Raw genomic sequence first — 24778 nt, 5'->3', positions numbered from 1 at the left:
GTAGTTCTCTGAAATACTGTGTGAACATGCAGTTCAATAAAGATGCCTCCAATCTAAAACAACCTCTGGTGGTTGAATTTTATTGATATAAAATAACAGTTTTTATTATTTTAAACCGGATCTTTCCTGTTTCTAAGGTTGGGTGTTGTATTGACGGATGAAATTGGACTACAACTGCCAGATGACTCAAGTCGATAGTGCTCCTGCTGAGGGGAGAGGGGGCTGCTTTCAGCAACATTCTTCTTTATCCAGTCCTCTGTCAGGGCAATAACAACTGTGTTCCCGTTTTGTATCATTAGAGTTTCTTTTTCTTGTGTGTTAGACAAATAGTTGTGTTTTCTATTGTTTCCTGGACCTCGCAGGGGTAGGTAACCATTCGCACCGCGGTAAGCACGGCTTTAGCTGGTCGGTTAAGGTAGAGCTTGTTAGCTAGTTTACATTAGCCAGCAGCTACCAATAGATTTACGGCTTATATCCGAGCCTGTCCTGCCAGGTAGATCAACGAAAGCCCGAAGCGCTTTTCAGTCACAATGTTTTTGTCAATTAACCAATTTCTAAGTTTTGACATTGGGAAATAATTCTTCTGATTTAGGGACAAAGCAACACAACCTTTGTTTGGCTTGTGCGCAGCCCGGCAGGTTTGGCCTGTTTCATTGTCTCTGAACGTCGGAAACACTCAAGTTGTTTTTCAGGAGGTTGCTCGGCTTGGTTAGTGAGGTTAATTTCGCAGAGTTCAGGTAAACAAAACCGTCCGCTCTCGACCCCAGATAATCTTGAAGGCTTCGAGGTTCAGGATGGCGCAACACGACTCCTCTCATGTAGCCAGTTCACAGAAAGCACTCATGTTGGAGATGAAGAGCCTTCAGGAGCAGCCTGTCGAGGGATTCAAAATAACACTGGTGGACGAGGCTGACATGTACAATTGGGAAGTGGCCATTTTCGGACCCCCAAACACTCACTATGAGGGGGGCTATTTTAAGGTAAGAACAGAAGTGAAAATGTTTTTTTTTTCGGATTAAAAACGACTTTATTGTTCATACTAGTGGAAAATACTCTTTGTCTTCGCAGGTTATGAAAATACACACACAAACACATGTCATCATGTTTTATATTATCAATGGAAACACTAATTCAGCGAAACATTTATAAATACAAGAATGAAGAGTTAGCCTATAGCTCATGTGACAAGTATCATTTTAACCAATTATGGAGCCAAAAACACCCGACACAAGTTTTAACTTACAAACCTGGTGACCAAATGATATTCAGGATGATCTGTAAAACAGAGATCGTCCACCTTACTTAAGACCCCTAACTGGTTCTGATTGTCATTTATTCATGTGGTGGAAACAATAACAAGTTGCCTGCCTGTTACAGGTTGTCACCATACAGAGTCACTATATGAAGAAACCTTCTGTGTGTATTCATGTAAACACTGATAAAGCATGATAAAAAAAACCTTTATAATTATTAGATATTCAACAATTAAACTGCATGATCTGATATTGGGATGCATCCTGAAGCCTGAACCTGATGTAACCTGAAGCTGTCAATTTAAATAACCTGAATGGTGCTCGAAATGAAACTTCTAAATTACTACAAGATATAATCTTTTATGTGTACGCTTAGTTAAATTAGTCATTTTTGTTATTCTATAACAAAAACGACTGTATATTAAATTATGTATATTTTCAAAAATGTTTTTCTCTGTAAATGCATCTACCTATGGGTCATTATATTTAATACTGGCCAGATAGCATAATACTACCACAAGGGTTGTAACTTTTAATTCCCTGCACTTTGCTGAAAACAATGCAGATATTTTGATATACTGTGAAAATAACATCACATCAGCAAAAAATCTAAAATGGAGCTGCAAGAGCAGTTACATAATTAATAATTAATAATACACTCCAAATTAAATTACAGTATGCCATACAGTGATTCTTTGTGTATTAACTGCACAGCCACATGTTAAGATGTGTTCTTTTAACCCAGGCTCGGATCAAGTTCCCTATAGACTACCCGTACTCCCCACCTGCCTTCCGGTTCCTTACCAAGATGTGGCACCCAAACATCTACGAGGTGAAGTCTCATATCCTGTCTCTGTTCAAATAACATGAATTTAGCAACTTTTTGTGCTCTAACCACAGTGTTTGCTCCAATAGGGGTTTTAGTGGGTGTGTTATTTATGCCATGCTAACAGAGTCTGTGTGCTGTTCTCTGTCGTTAGAATGGAGATGTTTGTATCTCTATACTGCACCCTCCAGTGGATGACCCACAGAGTGGAGAGCTTCCCTCAGAGAGATGGAATCCTACGCAGAACGTCCGGTTGGCACCTTCTCTCATTTCTCTCTTCATTTGTCTCCACTTATTGACTGATAAGCTTGTGCTTGTGTTACATAATCTGTTTTTGACCTTTTATAAGGTGTCTGTTGATTTGAAGTACAATATTTGTACACCAGCACACTGTTTATGTATAACCACTTGGTATACAAAGTACAAGCGTCTTCCTTTAAACAAATAAGAGAGTAGTTCCAGAAAACCATTCTGTCTAAAACAACAAAAGTATTATATCAAGGAATTCCACGGCCAAAAACTATAAACTAATGAGTGCTACTAAGGGACAGTCTGGGATCACTGTCATCAATGATAATAAAGGAAAAACAAAAACAAAGTGGTAATTATTGTTCCCAAAAAGTTTTAGCATGTGACTAAGAAATTAAAACTGTAGAACCAATCGTTAGGTTTTCTCTTTCTTCAAAATATTGTTACAGTGTAATTCGTAACAATTTATTTATGCTCTTCTTTCCTCTCTTTTGGTTTCTTGTAAAATCATGTTTACCTGTCTAAGTGTCAGAGATATAGCTGCTAACAGTTGCAGCCCCAGTTTTAGCCTTTTGCTCTGGTTACTTAAACAAACTTTTTTTTTTCCCCAAAATTGTAATCATGACTCACAAGGCTTTACATGACCAAGCTCACTGAGTACCTCAGTCAGCTTTGAGGCCTTTGTTGTCCAAAAAAAATTCCATGTTTGGCCTTTTTGGCTTTGCCAGAGCCCAGCTCAAAGCCAAAGCCAAAGAGTATCATTTGATGACAGGCATCTGAGCTTTGGAATAGTCTGCCAGTCAGTATTCAGTCCTCTACCCCTGTTCCAGCTTTTAAATCTTATCTTAAATCCAGGAATGGCTTTTTCAGAATCACTTTTTTGCATGGAAACAAGTCTAAAAAAATAGAATAATTGTGTTGCTCTAATCACATGAATGATTCTATAAATAGAGGAACATTTCAGGTATACAAAAAAGTGAAAAAAATTATGGTCTTTTTTTGTTTCATCGTCAATCTGATTGCAAATGATACACCCAGAATGTACCTAATTCATTAGTTGGCAAGCTTAAGCTCTAAGGAATTTTAAAACATTTAAGTACCAAAAAGATTTTGAGCAAAGTACAAGACTGCACCCCATAGAAATGTCCCTCATCATTTTTATCACATTTTAGCCAAATTTAAAAGAATTATGGCAAAAAAAATCACATGGAACATGGTTGACAACACATGGTAACATGTTTGACGGGACAAACCTGTCTCTACAACATTAGTTTTTGTGACCGGTGACACAACTGACATTTTCTCCATTTTTTGGCCCTTGTGCTAACTGCAGACTTTGAACATGACACCACCTGACCTCCATCACCTCATATTTCTGCTCATTTTCTGAACAGTTCTTTTTTTTAAACATTCACAGTAAGACCACTAGAAAATGTTGGTAGCACAGTTGAGGAACAATTGATGCGCCCCATGTACAGACAATCATTTTGATGAAATATTGTTGAGGAGGAATTAAAATATGCAACACTTTATTCATGGTTCCCACCAACAAGGATGTGACTTCAATTGATCAAAGTTATGTGACTTTGGAGCAAACCACTGATGATTTTATAGGCCTTTTTTAAATGGGTAACACGGTTGATGCTGATTTCTCACACACAAAAAATGGATTACTTAATCCATATAAATTATTAAAATATTTGTTAAAACACCTTTGTCATGTTTTAATGATTATTTTGAACAAATAACACTAAAAAAAATTTTCATAAACATGTAATCTAGTGTTGATTTTGAAAAGCAAACTTAATATTTGAGCAATTGGACTGCACAAAAACTGCAAATTCCAGAACGTGATTTGTATTTTTAGCTAAATAAATAATAGAACCTGTTCACTTTATGCATTAAATAAATGGTAATATCACCCAAATGTCCCACTGTAAAATTGGTTATTGCTTGAAATCAACACTTAGTAAAATCGATAAGTTTATCCCACGGACATAAAATGTACCCCTAATTATAGAATCACTCACATATTTCAAACCATGTAAGAGATATATTTTGATGCAGTTGTATGAGGTACCTGTCAACAGGAGATGCTTGTCATCTTGGCTCCTTCATTGAGGAACTGACCTGAGAAGTGACACAGAAACTAGGTGGTACATTCCTTTAAAAAGAAAAACTTAGGTGGCTTTGAATGAAAAAGAAGGATAGAAATCCCAGGAAAAGGAATTTAGTCATTTTAACTTAACTTTGTGTTTTTAGGACCATTCTGCTGAGTGTTATCTCATTGCTGAATGAACCCAACACCTTCTCTCCTGCCAATGTTGATGCCTCAGTCATGTACCGCAAATGGAGAGACAGCAAGGGCAAGGACCGAGAATACGTAGAGATCATCAGGTAAACAGCCTCAGCTTCCTGTCTTTAGTAACTGAGCATTATGTGGAGGAGAAGATCCAAGATATGTGAAGCCTCTTTGATGAAGTGAGGGTCTTTATTCACCATGTTTACTCTTTTAAACCAGGAAACAGGTTTTAGCCACCAAGGCTGAAGCTGAGCGTGACGGGGTAAAGGTGCCCACTACACTGGCAGAGTACTGCGTCCGCACACGTGCCCCAGCCCCTGATGAAGGCTCCGACCTCTTCTATGACTATTACTATGATGATGATGATGTGGAGGACGGGGACGGTGACTGCTGCTACGATGAGGACGACTCTGGCAACGAGGAATCATGACATGCTTTTAACGGCATTCCCTAACCTAACTGAAGTAATGCTACCCTTTTTCTTCTGGGAGTCCAGAAATGCAAGGTTGACATCAGAGAACGATTTCAGGCTTTCCCAGTTCTTAACTCATGAAAGAGGCGTTTTTTTCCTTCAGTCTTCAAAGGCTTTTGTTCTGATTCAGAAATCGATGCACCGTTGCAGGAGAGTCAGATCTGGTAACATTTGCACCAGCACAAAGTCTCTAGTTTGTCCAGTTCTCCAAACATGTTTCATCACCACCCAAAATCTTACTTTGAAAATATGACTTCAACTCTCAGTTTTCATTCCCCAGAATACTCTGTGGTGTTGTGAGGTTAATACCACTGCTAACAATAACAACATTTGCACTGGTGCAACACTTCCGACCTAAGCTCAGTGCCCTATTCATAACCTTTTTGTTCCCTAATTGTAACTGTTTTGCTCACAAGAAGTTGGTCTTTGCGACCAACAACAGCTTGAGGACTTCTTACAGCCTGTTTGTGTTGATACGGGATGGGTTGAATGGGTTGAATCAGACATTTCCTGTGTTGCTTCATTTGGACACAATTTCACGGGACAATGTTTTCCAAGTTCTTGTGCATGCCAGAACGTCATCGGAAGCTTTTCGTCTCTTTTACTGATGGACTCTTTTCCTTCTTCATGATCTGGTTAAAAGAGACTTCTGTGATCATCGATCCCAGAGAACTTTTTATCTGGAGGAACTCCTGACATGTTGAGTCAGGGGGATTAATCCTTGTGTGAACATTTTTTCCGGTAACATGAAATTGATCTTTGCTGTGTTTTTTCTGGTTACTGTTGGATGTGTTTCTCTGTATTTTTGAGTGTGGGGTTGTGTTATTTGAAGTAGCTCAGATTTAAGAGTCATGTAGAATGAGGACGTTTTTCAGGAGAGTGGGGGTGAAGGCAAAACTTGTTATGGATCGTATTCTCCTCAGGTTTCTCTCAGAGAGTCCTGATGGAGCCAAAGACCTGAGGTTTTGTAAAAGAAAGCCCAAAACATTTTATGATTTTCTGTTGTAACCTTGACTTTGTTTGCTCTCTTGCAGCTTTTTTTATTTTAGTCTCTTTTGTTGGTTTGACATTATGCCTGCATTCTTGCTTGAGAATGATTTATGTGATGAGATTATTAGGTTTGAGTTGCCCAGGAGCTTCTGTAGAAAAAGTGTCTGTCAGAGGTAATGGTAACATCTTTTGTCAAAGGGGATTTGAAGGGTTTCAATGTGGTTTTTGGAGTGCATGTGTGTCCACTTTTGTGTATACATCAGCAATATTGATTGTTTCCGTTACAGAAATTGGGACTTCATACTGAATTTCTCAGGATAATGAATTACATATGTCAACAATCTAGACAAACAGCTATTTCCCTCTCTTAGCTTTAACAGGAACCATAACTGATATGCACATGTAGCTGTATGGATGATCACCGTTTTGTTCTCTTCACCTGTCTTTTTACTTTTTAATTTCTGGCTATTTAAAAAGGAAAAAATAAAGATTTATTGGGAAAAAGACTAGCTGTGCTTGAAGGAAGTACTCTGATATATGTTCTTACCTTTTTGGTAATTAAAGGTAGAACTTAAAACACATGCTATAAAAATTAGGAGGTAGAAAAAACTTATAGAGAACTATACAGTTTTTTTTATTTCAGCATTCTCAAAAGTATTCATTTAGACCTAAAAAAAAAAATGGCACTTTGGGTTTGGATATCCCAAAACTTAATGTTAGAATACTGAAAATAGTGCTTCTTTTTAATGTTTACTACTTTTTTCTTCTGTCTGTCTTTTTTTATATGACCATTTGTTTTGCTTTTGGTCTTGTTTGATTGCACCACCGGTACTGGGAAACCACTGATAACATATAAAAGACATCAACGTTCACATGTGGCAATTTTTTTTTTAATGTTATGGCTCCACTTCTTAAAATTAATTTGATAACAGTAATAAACAGCATTGTTAATAGTCCAACAGGGAAGTAAGACAGTTAATAACTGTGTCAGTGGCTGAGTGTTTCCACTTTAAATTAAACCCTCAAAATTACGAACAACGAAAGACAGATTCTTGCTTGAAGAAATATTTATATCATCAACCTATCCACCTTTGACCACACAGGGGGGCGGAATCAAGCGAACAAAAAACAAAACAAGCACAGCTCGTCGCTTTGAGATGACGTCACCGAAACATTGAAACCACCGAGGAGCAGAGACAGTTTTTCTCAGAGAAACATCTTCACAAGCAAGAACAAAGAAGACGCCACAACTCCAACAACAATCATGTCTGTGAACTATGCTGCTGGATTGTCGCCGTATGCCGATAAAGGTGTCTGTGGGCTTCCTGAGGTAAACATTAGCTGCTGTTTGATCGTTAGCTTCTCAACAACTACTAGCAGGTTAGCCGGTGGTGCTGCTCATCAGTGATGGTGGGAAACGTTTTAGAAAAGCTGCAAGAATATATAATACAAAATATAAATAAAGAAAAAAATGTACCCCAGAAAAGTCAGTTAAACCTTTTTTTGTATGTCGTAGTTACATGCGAAGTTACATGTGGAGTCTTTGTTAATGGGAGATCTTTTCGCAGTTTTTACATCAGAGTTTCTTTTCCCAATAGGTGCGTACAATAGGAACAATACGCCTATGTAGTATTGCTCCTTTCCTCAATATCTTTAGTTTGCGTTTTATACTGTTATCATATCATGTTGAACTTGTAATGATAATGGGAACTCCAAAAGGTTAATATGTTTAGCATTTCAGTATTTACAATGTTTGATTTTACTGTGAGTGTTGAATTCCAGATGTACAAGGATTCATCACATACTTACTTTCAGCCTTTGTCAAAATGAGATTCTTATGTTGCTGGTCTTTGTGCTAAAGCTTTGGGATCGACTTCTTCATTTTGACTCTGAACCTGTGAAACACTAAATTAAAGCTCAGCTGAGTAACTTGAGAATCATGAGTTGAATATGAACAGGAAATGAGCAGAAAAGAAGAAAGTTCACAGTGCCACTACACAGGCCTTTTCAAGATCCAGCTTTAAAGAAACATGAGGTGCTTGGTCAAGTTCAATAAAAACTGTGTTGCGGAAGGGCTGTTTTGAAGGGGATTTTAAGGAATTGCAACACACAAGTTATTATTTTTGTAAAGTTTATTAGAGTTGCAGTGGATCATTTTCTTTGCTTTCAACGCTACCCCCTGGAGTTTTTAGATTTTCCTGGGACACTTGTCATGCTAACAGTGTGCGTTCTATTCATGCATTTTGAATGTTGTGTTTTCTGTTTTATGCCAGAAATTTGATAGTCCTGAAGAGCTTAAAGCAAAGGTAGAGACCCTTGCTCAGCTGATAAAGGAATCCCAGTACTTGGTTGTCCATTCTGGAGCTGGAATCAGCACCTCAACTGGCATCCCTGACTTCAGGTGAGACATAAACGAAGCCACTACAGTGGCAGTCACACATCTCTTCCTTTTCTCATTGTCTATGTTATCACCACTGACTCAGTTTAAGGGCTGCAAGCGAAGGAGAGCTTTAGTAGATAATTCTTGTGGTGGTTTTCCCAGCTTTCTTGCTACCCTGTCAGTGTGTAATGCGCACATTTTTTTTAATTATTATTTTTCCAACACAATGAGGTTATACAGAGTCTTAACTGTAGGTGATCATCGGAAATAACACAAAATGCAAACATCAACTTTTTCAGATTACAGTGTAAACACAGGGAGTCATTTAAAGGCATTATTTTTAACATATATATGGGGTCACAAACCATATTCATCCATATTATGAGCAGAGGAGGATGAAATTAAATAATAAATAGTTGTAAATTTTATATTTTCTCAAGGAAGTTTAAGTATTTGATAAACAAGTCTGATATTTTTATGGATTTGTTGTTCTATGATGTTGTTACTGTATTGAAGTATTGTTTGAGTTCATTTTCAAAGTATTTTTCATTAGGTAATCTGCGCATGTGTTTGTGTGTTTCTGAACTCCCTAAGGCGGAACTTTGTCATGCGCGAAAGAGTATGGAAAAAATGTGAATATGACAATGTACAAAAGGCACTCTATCATGTAAATTATATAATAAACCTAAGGCAATATAGTCTGGTAGATTATCAAAAGATGATAAAAAAAAAAAGATAAAGACCTGATATAAGAGAAAGGTAACTCTAAAACACTTCTGCTGTGATCTGGCGCGATAATATGAAAAATGAAATTAACACGATTTTCAGGGTGCGGCTGCCTGTGTTAGGGGGATGGGCAGCCCCCCCATACAATGCATCAAGTTACTGCCATGTGACTGGCTGATTAGATATTTGTGTTAACTAGCAGTTGAACAGGTTGAACCTAATAGAGTGGGTGGTGAGTGTATATTGATCAGTTGATTAGATACCAGAATTTATTTTAGGTTAAACATAAGATTTTCAATGGGAATTAATTATTGACCATTTGTCACTGTCAAATTTATACTATGTACAAGCTGCTTCATGCAAATGCATCAACACAGATTAGTGAAGTTTTTTAATTGAATTGAAGCAAAGTGACCTGGGAAAGCCACCAAGAAGAAATTCTGGATTCAATATATTGTTGAACTCCAGATTTTTCATCCTGGTTTTTTCATGTAGTACCGCTGAACGAGCAGATGAGGGTGGTACTTGCTTATACATTGTCACATCTTCATCCTTGTGATATATTCACACACATTTTCTACCCTTATAGCTTAGCCTTTGCAAAGTAAAATTAATGGGTTGATTTTTGATGATTTTTGTTTGTTTTCTTCTGGTAACATTGTTGACGTCAGTGTCTCTAAAATGATGATGATACTCACCCTAAATATTTAGTTATTAAACTTAGCTTCCATGTTATACTGAGAGTAAATTCCTCTTGCATTGTCACTGATCAGCAGTTGAACATGACTGTGTGTGTGATATGTGTGTAAGTATAAACACCACAAACCCTGAGACGCGAGTCACCGAGACCTGACTAATTAATATTTGATCGGCCTGCCTGTCGATCATGTTGAGTCAACCTTGGATGTAAATATCATTAAAGCCAAGGTTCTATATTCACACAAGACCCACTAACACACATGTTAATCCCACTGCTTCCAGGCGTATACATAAGCTCACACCCATGATGACACACAGCATGCGAATTAACCACCTCCACAGCTCCGCTGCTGCTCCCAGCCCCTGCAGCATCTTTCTCTTGGTGATTTGTTGTGCAAGAACTGGCGTGCAGGCCTCGTCACAGATGCCGGCATGTCTCTGAAGTTGTCTTACCCTTGGCTGGTGATTTCTTATGATGCTGGAGGATGGGGATGTTAAAGTTTAAGCTGAAAGCAAGAAAGGAAACTGCCAAGTCTGATTCACAAGATGGGCTCCCTCATCTGATGAATAAAGATAAGTTGTGTATTTTTGAAGCAGCTTGGGAGCTGACAGGGTGTTCGACAGCTGGTTGATTAAAGAGATTTGGAAAGACTCAACCCCGGGCTGAATCACTGAGTTTAAGCATGTTAGTTTGAAAATGCCCCTCTAATTAGACTGTCTATGTTTATACCAAACTCTCATGAGGATTTTTTTTATCATGTTGATCTTTCATGTTTTAAGTCTGCTCTCTATTCAGAATATGTCATCAATTTTGCAGAAATCTTATCATCCAAGAGTAAAAACTTAATAATTAAAACAAATTACAACACCAGATTTTAGAATTTAATACCTCCAGTCCACTCTCAACAATAACGGTCTTTCTCACTCTGTTCTCAACCAGGGGTCCAAAGGGTGTTTGGACATTAGAACAAAAGGGTGAGTCACCTCACTTTGACACCACATTTGAGGATGCCAGACCCAGCCTGACTCACTTGGCTCTCCTGGGACTGCAGAGGGCCGGGTACCTCAAGTATCTCATCAGCCAGAACGTGGACGGCCTACATGTACGATCAGGTTTCCCCAGGTAACTCAACCCTGCACTCTGTGACTGCATGACGCTGTGATTAAAGGGGCTGTGAGGAGTTTGAAGGTGATCTTGAAAAAGTCTCCCTTCTAGATATATACCTGATCATAATCCACACTTTATAATGAGATTATCAGCAACAATATTACGGGTTACAGATTGTTTTAAATTGCTACTTCTTAGCTTCCTGATCGGGTCAAGTTGGACTGGATTGATTTACGGCACGTGTAGGTCTCTATGACAACACCACGCTGGCTGACGAACTTAAGTAGTGAGAATAGATAAAACACAGAGATCTGTGTTTTTCTCTGCTGAAAATGGTTTCTGTGATTAATTTTGTAGTGATGGAGCCTAGTTGTAATACATACAATGGACAGAAGAGCAGAAGAAAGATAAATAGGAGGGTGATAGAGCATGAGCTAAAGGCTAACACAGGAGCTAAATTGTTTGTGCTAATGTTGATTCCAACCCACAGTCAGCAGTTGTTCTGCAGTGGTCTGTTCAAACTTGAGAGTCTATAAATGAATGAAAAATGAAGAGTGAGGTTACGTTAGCTCTGTTTGGTAGATGACTGGTAGGACATAACCAGGATTTACTGATGTCACACATTACAGACATGTCTTAGAGCACCAAACTGCCAGCTGCTCTCAATATAAACAGCTACTAAACTACTTACAAACTGACAGTGTTTACTTGTTGTCATGTAAGCTTACAGATACGTTGGAGCACGAGGCTGCCGATAGCACTACATATAGCTGTCTGCTATGTTTGCTTGATGTCAAATTTCAAACCGTAGTGCTATGTAACTGGACTGATATACCTTACCTCGGTACGTTGTATCCAGTAAAAAGTTGCGGATTTTAAATCCTCTGCATTGCCTCATATTTTTAGACTGGAGGTTGCCACTTGCAGTGGTATCAGTATCTGGACTTGAAAAGTTGTATCTGTGCACTCTTTCTCTGTTAGCGCTCCTAACAGTTATTTGCGAAACAAGGTCTGAATACTAGGGATGGGTACCGAATTAGGTACTTTCATAGGTACCGACCGAATTCTGTCAAAAGTACAGGGTACCGATTCACGTAAAACCAAAAGGTAGCACATTTAGGTACCTAAATGCATCTTTGTGACTGTGAGGGAGTGAAAGAGTAGGTGCTTTTCCTTGCTGGACATGAACACACCATTGCGAGGTTATATATTGTAGAATAATTATATTAAATTGAAAAATGAAATATTTTATTATTAAAAAACATATATATTTTTTTTTACCACATAAACACTAAAAAGTACCGAAAAGTGGTACTGTTGCGTACCGGGACCAATTGCCAGGTATCGGGCATCAGTACCGTATTGTTTCAAATGTGAAAGGTACCCATCCCTACTGAATACAACCCTTCAAGACTAGAAGCAAGAATTATTTTCATTTAAGTAACTTTGCTGTTTATTCATATTCAACCATTTGGCCAACAGATATCTAACAAACATCTCATTTACCCATCAACCACCTCACACACACACACACGTCAGAGTACATCTCCAGAACATGTTTTCTTTTAATTTTTCTTCACAGTTTGAAGAGAATAAGAAAACACCAACAAGCTGACTAATCAATCAATCATTAATCAATTAATGGGCTAATCATTGCAGCTTTTAGACACAAATCTTGATTATTTATACACCTAGAAGACACAGAGCAACACCAGTATCCTTTTACAATCCTCCTGTTTGATGTCTGCCTGATGAATTGAAGCTCAGTAGTCCTCCTCTATAAGCTCTTGGTTTGTTCTGCAAGGACTCCTCAGGGAAATATCTCTGTCTCCTTTGCTGCAGAGCACCTCCACAGCACAGCACCTTTAAACGCTGTGTTTACCAACCAGTCACTCAGTTCGTGTTGTTTTCACTGATCAGGTTACATGTGTTCGATTGAGTAGAGCTTATTTGTTTTCTTCTGAAAGCCACTGTCTGCTGCTGCTGGGAGAACAAATAATTGGAACTGTGGTATGGGTACAAGCATGTTGCAGCTGTGAAACCTAAGCAAAGCACTTTCAGGTGTGCACCGAGGCACTGAGAGATGCAGAGAAAAATCAGCGGTGCAGCTTTGAAGATATGCCAGTTTTAGGACACCCTGTGCTCTAAGCAACGTGAGAGGAGGGAATGACTAAGTGAGGAGGGGATGTGATGTTCTCATTGAGAGGAGAAGTTAGGCTGTGCAGAGAATACATGCACTTCACACTTTAGGGGGAAAACATTGTGTGAATCATCTTGAAGATTCTTTTGTGTAAGCAGTTTCATCGGTGATATCATTTTGCTTTTTTTACTGCCTCTTTTTCCAACAGGGACTTGTTATCAGAACTTCATGGGAACATGTTTGTGGAGGAGTGTGAGAAGTGTGGCAGGTATGTATCAGCACTGTACACACAAGCAACAAACACCCACTTTTTGAAATATGTTTCAGTTTGTACAAGCTGCTGTCTCTAGCTACACCAGTTTGAAAATAAAAATAAGAAGGCTGAAACTCCACAGATCATTCAGTCATGGGTTCAACACACACTGAGTTTGAGCTTTCGGGCATTGGTTGCAATGTTTATGCAGTTAATGCAGATGTGATGTCACCAGGGGCCTGTACTACGAAGCTGGATTAGCTCTTACAGAGATAACTTCCAGGATAAGTTTCGGGTTTTCCGTACTACGAATGTGGATCTCTTTTTATCCAGACACGTTGCCCCAGTAACTGATGCTGAATGCCAAACCTGGTCCAGGATAAGAGCTCACGGGGTGTGACAGACTACCAATCGGTTCTCTCGGGCGAGCATGAAAGACCGCATAGTCACCAATTTGCTCAGCCGGAGTGAAGTCCTCTGGCGCAGGACCGCCCCCTGTCTTTTTGGACCAACATTTTTTCTTATGGGCTGTGAATAAACAATATCTTAATCATCATAACTGAGACATTGTCAGGGAAAAGGAGAAATGTGTGCTAATGGAATCTTTCATACTGACCACTTTGAAGGATGTTTTTATATTTATTTTTATTTGCTCCCACGTCCTTTTTTCCCCACTGCTATTGCATCTGCAATACGAACTGCCTATAATGAGCGTTTTCCTTGGGATTTGTAGGAGAGTGGACTCTTTCTAATTATGATGTCGGATATGATGCTGATCACACACACACTGACTGACAACATGAATGAATAAGGACCTGACTGCCCGTGTCGTCACATGATGAGATAGGTCTATTAATATCAGCATTTTGGAAATTTACACATTCACAGAGTCGGCGATTTTTTGCCAGCAATCCCTGCAGCTTCTCGCGGCCGCAGTCGTGCTCCTGGCCTGGATAATACTGCGGTACTCCTCTTATTTTTGCAGGATTATTTGCTGCTCCTCTGCTGTAAAGTAGGCTGCTCCTTTTTCCAGTGTCCATTGAAAATGCGCGCACAGATCCCAGCTGGATTCACTGATCGAGTTGATAACGAGCTTCGTAGTACAGCAGATCTGGATAACGGAGATCCGGTGAAGTTCAGCAAGTTGTCGCAGAGTTATCCTGGATGACTTAATCCAGCTTCGTAGTACAGGCCCCTGAAGCTCAAAAGGGTTATCCCAGAGATTCTCCCACCATGCTGGCTCTATGCAGAGTGACTTGTTGTGCAAAACCAGATTTCAATGAGTTGGCAACAAGGAAAAGCTTGATTTGCCAGTAGGGCTGAATTATTTTGGAAAATAATCCAACTGTGATTTTTAGGGGTGGGTAAAAATATTGATGAATCAATGCATCAAAATATTTCCTTGCCCAATTCAATATAGATTCAGCAAATCCTCTGAATCAATTCATCTCCTGTCAAATGGGAGGAGTATGCGTGTTGTTTGGACGAGGGCCATGAGAGACCAAACAACAACAAAAAATGGCAGCCAAAGCAGTAGCAAAAGCCAGATCCTTCAGCTTCAAAGTCTGATGTTTGAGTTGTTTTTGCTTCAAAAGGTGAGGTGACATACCACATATGTTCACATGGGGCATAAAAATTGATAATCGAAGCATTCAAATCAATATCGAATCGAATCGAATTGCAACCTAATGAATTGAAATCGAATCAAATCGTGAGGTTCTTAGCAATACCCAGCCCTAGCTATTTTTCTGGACCAATATTGTGATTGTGATTAAGCCATAGACTGTTTATAGAGTAGACAGTGTGGCTCCGCCATTTATCATTGTACGGTTTTGAAGCCAAAATACCCCGTAACAGGCGCCACCATTGTAGCAGTTTGCAGCCAGAGTCTGCGCAGTAGAGACGATGAGGGATTCTGGGAGAATCTGAGTGGAGCTGGGTGACAAAAATAATATTTTTTTTTTGTCTATCAAGAGTCTAATCACTTCTTGACTCTACCTCCTGACATATTTTACAGTCCCCGAAAAAAATACACAAGAACGATATCTGTCAATCATCGTTAAACGTTACGTAAAACCTTGTTTTTGACCTCGTACAACTAATGAAAACAAAACTTTTCAGAAAAAAGTGGACTTGAATAGAAGACAGCCAAATGATATCATCAAATCACCACAACAATCAGACGTGACAAACATTTCTACGAGGAGTAATCATTTTTTAACGTTTGACCACAGCCCATCTGGAATGACTGGAAAGCTTTTTTTTTTTTAAACCTATACTGCAGCCAGCCACCAGGGGGAGCAGCTTTTGTGGAGACCTCACTTGGAGCCAAGATGACTTCCATGTTTTTTTTTTACAGTCTATGGATTAAGCATGTGGGGGTTTTTGGGAGGGGGGAGGTTATCTTCTGCATTATTCTCTCAACCCAAGCAATAAATCATATTATAGTATGACCAACACGACAAAAGATACAGTCAACATTTAAACAAGTGTTTCCTGTAGGCTAGACCTACATGCAATGATGAAATGAGATAAACTGGTTTAATAATTGATATGAATGACATATCTTTAACTACGAAAACCCCAGAAGAGAATTGACTGATTGATTTAACTTGAGATGTAATTTTTTTTGTGAGAAAATCCAAAATGACTTTTGCTGGTTTTAAGGAAGAATGAGTAGAAGTAACTATATTCCAATTAACATTTTTTCTTTTTAAAAAAAAATATTTTAATTGCAAACTTTGCGATTTGAAAATTGCATTCCATTACATTGTGATGTAGCTTTCAATTCTATTAATTGTTTAGCCCCATTTGCAAGACTTAAAGGAAAGCCAGAAGCATACAAATACTAGCTTAGATATGCAGAGCTTAGATGCCCTACAGCAATGAGACAATGTCCTCGGCCTTCACATAGAAAATAGAATAGAATAGAAAATACTTTATTTATCCCCGAGGGGAAATTCAGGAGTCACCGCAGCATTTAAGAAAACAAAAGTAAGAAAGAGTATAGAAAGTGCAAAAAAGTCCATAAGAAATTAGATGACGACATCCCGTCCACCACTCGTCCACCACTCTCCAGCCCAGCCAGTCACATGTCATATATTACCTTCAGGATAAAGAGTTATGAAATGAGACATGAAGACAGGTTTGATAATGTTGCCGTAGCTAGCTACATCAGTCTTTGATATCCTTAGAGAGCAATTTCACGGCTTCCTGGATACAAAGAGTGTCTGGTTTATTTATCATGAAGTGTTCACTGAGAAAATGTGGATGTGTTTTGTGTCTCCTGTCATGTTTGTTGAGGGACTTGATATGCCATTATTTTTATCTCCCGAGCTGATCTCTTTGAAAACATACTGTCTCTGATTTATTTAGGCAGTACGTGAGAGAAAAAGTGATCGGCGTGATGGGGCTGAAACCAACAGGGCGTTACTGTGAAGTGGTCAGATCCCGAGGACTCAGGGCCTGCAGGTAACGCTCACTTCTACCACATTATTGAATAACACAAGAATTCAGCGTTTTTTAGTAATCGCTTTTGACTGTGTGACAGAGGAAAGCTGATCAGCACTATATTAGACTGGGAGGACGCTCTACCTGACAGAGACCTGAACAAAGCAGACGATGCCAGCAGGTGAGATAGAATGAATCACTGAGTTTGATGCTGCCTGAGTTTCCTCAAACTGACACCTCTATTGCTGTATTTTTAGATGACATTTTCAGGGAATTTTCTGTAATTTCCCTGAGTGTAACATGAATTTAATTTGCAGCTAGCCTCTAAAATGATACAGATTTTGATGCGCATTTGTTTGTTTAACTTAAATGTGTTCATTCATCCAAACTTACCTTGTTGTCTCGATGGAAATACTGTTGGATAGTGAAGTAGTGGTGGTTGATGATCAAATGTGCTGGAATTCTTTGAATTTGCATTCAACCATGTTGTTTCAACAAACATTTGAAATAAAAACTAATTCAAGTTGATAACAAGAAAAGTGACAAAACTTTCCCAGAAATTTTCCGATAATTCATTAAAGTTGACAGCAACAAAACCCTGAAAATTTCCAATATTCCCATGCAAAAAATTCTCATGGAAATTTTGAGGGAACTTTCCTGAAATTAACCAGGAGTTTTCCAACCCTTCTTAACCCGACTGTGAAAATCCTCTATGAAACCTTTGACTTTTTTTCTTTTTAGATCCTAAGAAGGGAAATCCAAGGTGGCCAGTGAGTGTCAGACGATTTGCAATAGCTACAACACAAATGCTAAAGCAAATACATGGATGCAAAAGCCACAAGGCAAATGCTAGAGCAAAAATACGAATGCAAAAGCCACAACACAAATGCAATAGACACGACACCAATGCAAGAGTAAAATTGTGAATGCAGAAGCCACAACGTGAATGCAATAGCCACAACACCAAAGCAAAAGCCACAATACAAATGCAAAAGCCACTAAGGAATGCAAAAGCCACAACACAAATGCAATAGCCAAAACACCAAAGCAAAAGCCACAACCACAATGTGAATGCAAAAGCCAGTTAGGAATGCAAAAGCCACAACACAAATGCAGAAGCTACAACATGATTGCAAAAGCAAATACATGAATGCAAAAGCCACAACAAAAATGCAAAAGACACAACACCAATGCAAAAGACACATTTCGAATGCAAAAGCCATAATGCGTGTGCAAAATCTACAACACTTAAGCAAAAGCCACAACACCAATGCAAAAGACACAATGCAACAGAATTACAGCCACAACGGAAGTTAAAAGAGGTTAGTCATCTTTTTTTCTTTTTTTTTTTTTTTTTCTTTTTTTCTCTTTTTTTTCTTTAACTTCTGCTGTACTTCCGTTGTTTTATGGCTTTTGCATTCTCGTTGTTGCTTTTGGAAAACATCTGACACTTATCAGCCAGCGTAGAAATCTTAAAAGCCATCTCTCACATTGAGCTGCTTTCCCCTAATCCCCATAAAGATCAACTGTTTTACAAACAGTCGGTCCTCCGAGGTCATCAAGTGTTAGTTTTAAGGTAGCAAACGCACATCATTGTCTTTTTCATGAGATAACACACGAGTAGAACTGTACCTGGGGATTTGTCAAATGGACCAGCCAATTTTGAGAACTTAACCTCTTACTATGTACAACATTCTTTATCAGTGTATTTAGATGTTTTTTCACTAAGCTAATTATTGTGCTTATATTCAGTTGGTGCACAGAGATTGCGTCAGTTGTTCCTGATCAAATGTAAAGTCCTGATTTCAGGAAAGGGAAGAAAAAAATGTGGTTGACGTCTTTTTTCCTCCCATAGTTATCAGCATCGGTGGGCTCTGGGAGAACAGAAAGGACCGTAATTATTTTCTAGCTCTGTGACTCAGATGTGATGGCGGGAGGCGTTCACCAGCAGCACACGTGTGACCTTTACCTGTGACATATGTCTCCAATATCTACACACAGACGAGCTGACTTGGCCCTCACACTCGGCACCTCAATGCAGATAAAACCCAGCGGAGACCTTCCGCTCCTCACCAAGCGCAAAGGGGGGAAAGTGGTGATTGTCAACCTGCAGCCTACCAAACATGTGAGTCACAAACATGAAATGGTTCAAAGGCAAATTGCTGCTCATGTGGCATTTTCAGGTTCATTATTTTTCATGGCTGTATCATTTCCCTGTCATGCAGGACAAACATGCGTTCCTGCGTATCAATGGTTACGTGGACGAGGTAATGAAACAGGTGATGGAGCTGCTAGGGCTGGAAATTCCTAAGTGGGAGGGTCCGACCATCTGCGAGAGCTCCAAAGCCGCCTCTGAGACCACCTCTGATGTCAAACCACCTGGTGTCACGTCAAAGGGAAAGGTGAAGCCCCACCTGATCAAGGACGAGAGGAAGAGGGAGGCAGCGTCACCAACAGACAATGGGAGTGTTGGAGAGGAGATTGTTCCCGTAAAGAAGGAAAAAGCAGACTCTCCCGCAGAGTTAAAAGAAGAGAAATAGCATCAGGTATTTTTTAACGCTCACAAACCCATCCACACAGACTTGATTCCTGAGAGCTATCAGTTTGTCGAGGGTGTCGTCTCATCTGACGGCTGAAAAACCGGAGGTTTCTGGTGCTCTACAAGGTTTGTTGAATGTAGATCACAAATACACGATGATGTTAAATGGTTTTCTTAACCAAGGGCTTGGAAGTCAACCCTCTTAATGACACTAAATCATCTGAGCTGTTCAGTCCATGAGGTGAGATCAGAGGGGTGTACTACGAAGTGGGTCCAACATACCAAAGCTTTCTTTGCATAAGCCAGCTTAAAAAAAAACGAAACAACTCAACAAGTGATGAAAAGAGGAGTGATATGGAACATTATTATTGGTATTCAAATCAGTAAACTGATTTGGCCTCTTGATCCACTGTCCCTGCCTCCTTTTCATTTCTGATAGAAGACTGTAGAGCTCTTACACTCCAAAAACAAAGCTCAATGTCGTCGGTTTAGAGGTGATGTAAGACTGTTACACCTTCAAACCCAAACAAGATCTGCTGAAACATAGAAATGAACCCTAAATTTTTAAATCTGCAGAACAACAGTTCAAACAGAGACCAGGTAACTCTGTAAAACATTATTCATGTGTGGTTCTCATTCAGAAACGAGCTCTAAACCATATAACTTTCAACCTTTGCGTGTGCAAAAGGATCCCAGCATCTGCAGTGTGAGTCACATGACCCAAAACCCATCCAGCCAACACCCGTTGTTCATTTTTCATGATTAACTACAAAGAGTCGGTCTGACATCCCTTTAAAGCTTCATCCATTGAACACATAGAGACCATTGCAGCAAAGCAGAGTCAGGTGCTTCGCTGTAACACTGCTGCCATCACAGATATCCTGAATTAAGCAAGACAGGCTTCAAGAGGTTGTATTCCTGCTGGCCTCAGTGCTTATTGTGGTCACACATGGGCCACACATGGTTCCATCTCTGTACTCGGTCCTCCTGCTCAGCAGAAACTGAAATCTGAGTGGTTATGTGTGATTAGACTAAAGTTGTGTGAAAAAAGTAAGCAAATTTGCCAATAGGTTACAAAGAATTGTTTAGTTTCTTGAATATTTTAAAATATTTTTTAATGCAACAAAATAAACTTTTCTTGAGCAGATTTTTTTATGCTTAAAAAGAAAGTCAGGCTTCATTTCTGTCTTCATTTCTTGAAATAAGACAGTCTTCTGTCTTGAATGGGAATGTGGCTCATATTCAGTCTTATAAACAACCCTCACTCAAAGTCAGACAGGCACTTGTGTGGATACCAGTTTTTAGTGCGTTTTCTCTCTTCCCGTTGTCAATGGAGGGTCTAAGCACCATCACCACTGCATAACTGAATTTCCTTTTTTTTGTTTTTAGGTCCATGAAAATACTACATCTATGGCATGTACACACACATTTTTCATGCTGTAGAACTTAGTGTCTGAAGGTCAAATATTTGGCATTGTTCGTTTTTGTAATATTGTGCAGCTCGAAAGTGAGCTAAGGTTAAGTGAAAACAAAACTGTGAGCAGAGCAGTAACTCAAGGTTATCACTTCCTCTGAAAGCTTCAGAGTCGCTGAACTTTGCCGGACCACCATCATGTCTTTGTGCTGCACCCCTCTGAAGCACACAGTTATAAAACAAGTTTTAAAAAGCGTACTGTTGTTGCCGAGTGCACCCAAACTCAGAACCAGGCTTTACAGACGCGTTTGCTCAGCTGTATGTGAGCATCTCTGAGTCTGAGTCAGGTTGTGTGGTGATCACACCTAAAGAAAGACTTGGTGTCCTCCAAATGTATTGGAACGGTGAGGCAAATTCCTTTATTTTTTTAGACTAGAAACATTTGGGTTTGACACCAAAAGACAAATATGAGGCGTGAGTTCAACAGTTCAGCTTTCATTTCCAGGTATTTACATCTGGATCTGATACACAACTTAAAAGATTTGATTATTTGATTATTTTTAGGTGAGCAAAAGTATTGGAACATGTGACTCACAGGTATGTTTTGTTGCACAGGTGTTTCCTGTTACACTAACTATTCAAACAGGAAATAGCACTTAATTCTGAAGGGTTCAGTTACAAATTTGGGTTTTGCCTGTGCAGACTGCAATTATAGTAAGAGGTGTAACAAACATGAAAACCAGAGAGCTGTCTGTGGATGAAAAAGAAGCAACTGTGAAGCTGAGAGAAGATGGAAAATCCATCAGAGCCATTGGACAAACATTGGCTATAGCCAGTGCAACCATTTGGTATGTCCTGAAGAAGAAAGAAACCACTGGTCTACCAAGGAACAGATGTCGAACAGGTAGGCCAAGGAAAACAACAGCAGTTGATGACAGAAACATTGTGAACATTGCAGAAAAATACACTAAAACACCTGTTAGTGACATCACCAACAACATCCAGAGGGCAGGAGTGAAGGTATCAGCATCTACTGTTTGCAGAAGACTTCAGTACAGAGACTACACCAGAAGATGCACACCACTCATCAGCAAAAAGAATAGGAAGGCCAGGCTGGATTTTGCCCTAAAGTACAGAGACGAGCCTCAAAACTTCTGGGACAAAGTTATATGGACTGATGAAATGAAGATTAACCTTTACCAAAGTGATGGAAAGGCCAAGGTTTGGAGAAAGAAAGGATCTGCCCATGATCCTAAACATACAAGCTCATCTCTAAAACATGGTGGAGGCAGTGTCATGGCTTGGGCTTGCATGGCTTCTTCTGGGACGTGCTAGTTAATCTTCATTGATGATGTAACACCTGATGACAGCAGCAAAATGAACTCGGAAGTCTACAGAAACATTTGTCTGCCAATTTAAAGAAAGATGCAACCAAACTGATTGGTAGATCATTCATCATGCAACAAGATAATGACCCAAAACACGCTGCAAAAACAACAAAAGAGTTCTTCAGGGGCAAGAAGTGGAAGGTTTTAGATTGGCCAAGTCAAACTCCAGACCTTGATGCAGTTATTGCAAGCAAAGGATTTGCCACAAAATATTAAGTCTTATTCGCTTTAATTTATCTTAAGTCTATCTGTTCTTATACTTTTGCTCACCTCAAAATGTGGTGTTCCTTTACAAATAATCCTTAGGGATGTCTTGATATTACATTTTCACTTCCGATACGATACCGATACAGCAGCATTGAGTATTGGCCGATACCGATATTAATCGGATACGAGCATTAAACATGCATACTTTTATTACTTATTTTGTAGTATGTCTATCATGTTAGAAGAGGCTTGATTAAGTGATATTATTCAAAGAACAGTAGTCAGCAACAGTAGGTATCAGGAAAAACTAACCCATTTATTATTGACCAATGGGTAACAGAAACTGCTTATATCGGAGATTTTAGATGCATTCCGATACGATACCGATACTTGTTCTTTTGCTGATATCGGTGCAATATCCAATATCAATATCGGACTGGGACACCTCTAATAATGCTATCTTTTAAGTTGTGTATCAGATCCAGATGTTAATACCTGGAAATAAAAGCTGAACTGTTGATCTTTTGTCTCGTATTTTCTTTTTGGTGTCAAACCCAAATGTTTCCAGGCTACAGCAAAAATAAAAGAATTTGCCCCACTAATCCAATACTTTTGGAGGACACTGTACTTTTGGTCATTTTGCTGCATCAAATAAAGCAAAAGTTTTTCAATCCAACAATTACACAGTGTTTTCTTCAAGTATCAACGTCTCTCCGCCCAAGATGTCTCATCCTTCAGCGACATAAACAGTTAAGGATAACTCCACCTGCTGTGCTTCAATGAAGCATTTGCTACTGACTGGCGACAGGACCATGCTCACAAAGTTTGTTTTTCAGTAAAAGGATTTTATCTCAGGAAAAAAAAAACCTGCACTGTACTCCAAGTGAAACTTCAATTTATGTTTTTTTTATATCTTTAAAACTGTTTTGACAATAAATGCTGTATGTTGTTCTTACACCCCTCTGTGTGTGTGTGCGCTCTATGGTGAGAGCTGTCACTCATCTTTAGCCCTGTTACTCATGTACACAAACACTTCATATGAGACAACAGACCAAGTCTTTGGGTTTACCATCAGCCTTGGTTTATCAATATCAATACACTTTTGTAGTGTGTAGATGTCCATTGTATGTCTCTGCATCATGAGGCCTAGTTTCTCCAGCACAGTGATGTCAGTGAGGAGGGGTCCCCATTTTAACACAGGATCAGTGTTCTGGCTCTGTGTACAAACAACATGTACGTCCCACTGCATGGCTGAGTAATAGGCCACAGGTGTTTGTGAATGAATTATGCAGCAAATGTGTTGTTTGTGTGTGTGATACTGAATAAGCTTCCGTCATTATGCCACTTTGTCCCTTTAAGTACACATATAGAGTGAGCAGCAAACACATCAGCAACACATGCAGGGATTTATCGTCTGTTCTTTGAATGGGTTGTTACACAATCCACAATTTACACATCAATGTCCTGTTTTTAATCATGCATCACCTGGTACGGAGTGTCTCATTTTGTCCTGTGAATGTATGCTGACCTCTTTGGAAGTGCTGTGTGCCGTTACTGGGTCAAGTGATACTGGGATGATTTATTATAGTAAGCTACCGATACTCCAGTTCAGGCCACATTCCCCTAACCTTTGAGGCCTGCTTGATCCAGGAAAGTGAACTATGTTGCAAGGCTGACCTCATCTCAAGCTGGTTCAGCTCATAGAGCAACGACTTCAGTGCTGCAACAGAGAGCAGATTTTACCCCTTTTATTAGTTTTGGACTAAAAAGAGAAAAAAAATCTTAGGGGTGCTGGTTTGGCTCTGGGATTAAAATGTGAGCAGGGGAGCAGAGGCCATGGTCTGCCTCATGATCGTTGCTTGTTCAACTCCTGGCTGTGTCCCCTTACTGCATGTCTTCCCCTGATCTCTTCAGCTTTTTTTTCTACCTAACAAAGGCAAAACTGTAACTCGTATACGAACAGTGCTGAACAAATCTATTAGATCGGCTGTCACAGAAACCAGTTTCATTTGAGCTTTGACTCCTTTAGGTTTTCATTTCAACATTTTTAACAGGAAGGAAGAGGAATTTCACTCCACACAAAAGACAAAGGAAAAAAAAATCTTATAACATCATTGGTTCTTGAGAGTAGCATCATATCCACACTCTTCATGTCAAACCCTTATTTATTCTTGTTAGGGAATGAAAGTTTCGCTTGTTTCCAATTTTGGATATCACAGTGTCCCTTGAAGCTAGCCTTAAAGATGATGATGCAGCCTCTGTCATGTGCTGCATGTCTTTCTTTTCTTTCTACTCCCAACATTTCCTGTCTCTTTAACTGTCCCATCAAATAAAGTTTTGCGCCCCAACTTAAAGGGGTTGTGATGAGTTAGAAACTGATCT

At 39.3% G+C, this 24778-nt stretch overlaps 2 protein-coding genes across 3 annotated transcripts; both read left to right on the top strand.

Annotated features, from left to right (window-relative positions):
• Positions 1 to 166: 166 nt before the first annotated feature.
• LOC141804634 (ubiquitin-conjugating enzyme E2 R1-like) lies at positions 167 to 6598 on the top strand. The gene is made up of 6 exons (XM_074689185.1): positions 167 to 364; positions 768 to 980; positions 1999 to 2085; positions 2234 to 2331; positions 4591 to 4725; positions 4850 to 6598. Exons 2-6 carry the CDS (start codon positions 795 to 797, stop codon positions 5058 to 5060), a joined length of 717 nt encoding a protein of 238 aa, XP_074545286.1. The 5' UTR covers positions 167 to 364; positions 768 to 794; the 3' UTR covers positions 5061 to 6598.
• Positions 6599 to 7259: 661 nt separating this feature from the next.
• On the top strand, positions 7260 to 23314 carry sirt6 (sirtuin 6). Of its 2 annotated transcripts, XM_074689496.1 has the most exons (9): positions 7260 to 7422; positions 8366 to 8493; positions 10838 to 11020; positions 13354 to 13413; positions 16774 to 16869; positions 16949 to 17029; positions 18850 to 18973; positions 19074 to 19394; positions 23084 to 23314. In XM_074689496.1, the coding sequence occupies exons 1-8, from the start codon at positions 7357 to 7359 to the stop codon at positions 19386 to 19388; spliced, it is 1053 nt and encodes a 350-aa protein (XP_074545597.1). In that variant the 5' UTR covers positions 7260 to 7356; the 3' UTR covers positions 19389 to 19394; positions 23084 to 23314. The 2 variants fall into 2 exon arrangements, with proteins under 2 accessions (XP_074545597.1, XP_074545596.1); XM_074689495.1 differs by lacking the exon at positions 23084 to 23314 and having other exon boundaries at positions 19074 to 23059.
• Positions 23315 to 24778: the final 1464 nt, after the last annotated feature.

This window comes from Halichoeres trimaculatus, unplaced genomic scaffold, assembly GCF_033239565.1.
Source record: "Halichoeres trimaculatus isolate MK-OKI-2021-1 unplaced genomic scaffold, fHalTri1.1 fHalTri1_scaffold_15, whole genome shotgun sequence".
NCBI lineage: Eukaryota > Metazoa > Chordata > Actinopteri > Labriformes > Labridae > Halichoeres > Halichoeres trimaculatus.
Note: the sequence above shows the minus strand (reverse complement) of the source record. Positions and strands in the feature narration are given on the sequence as shown.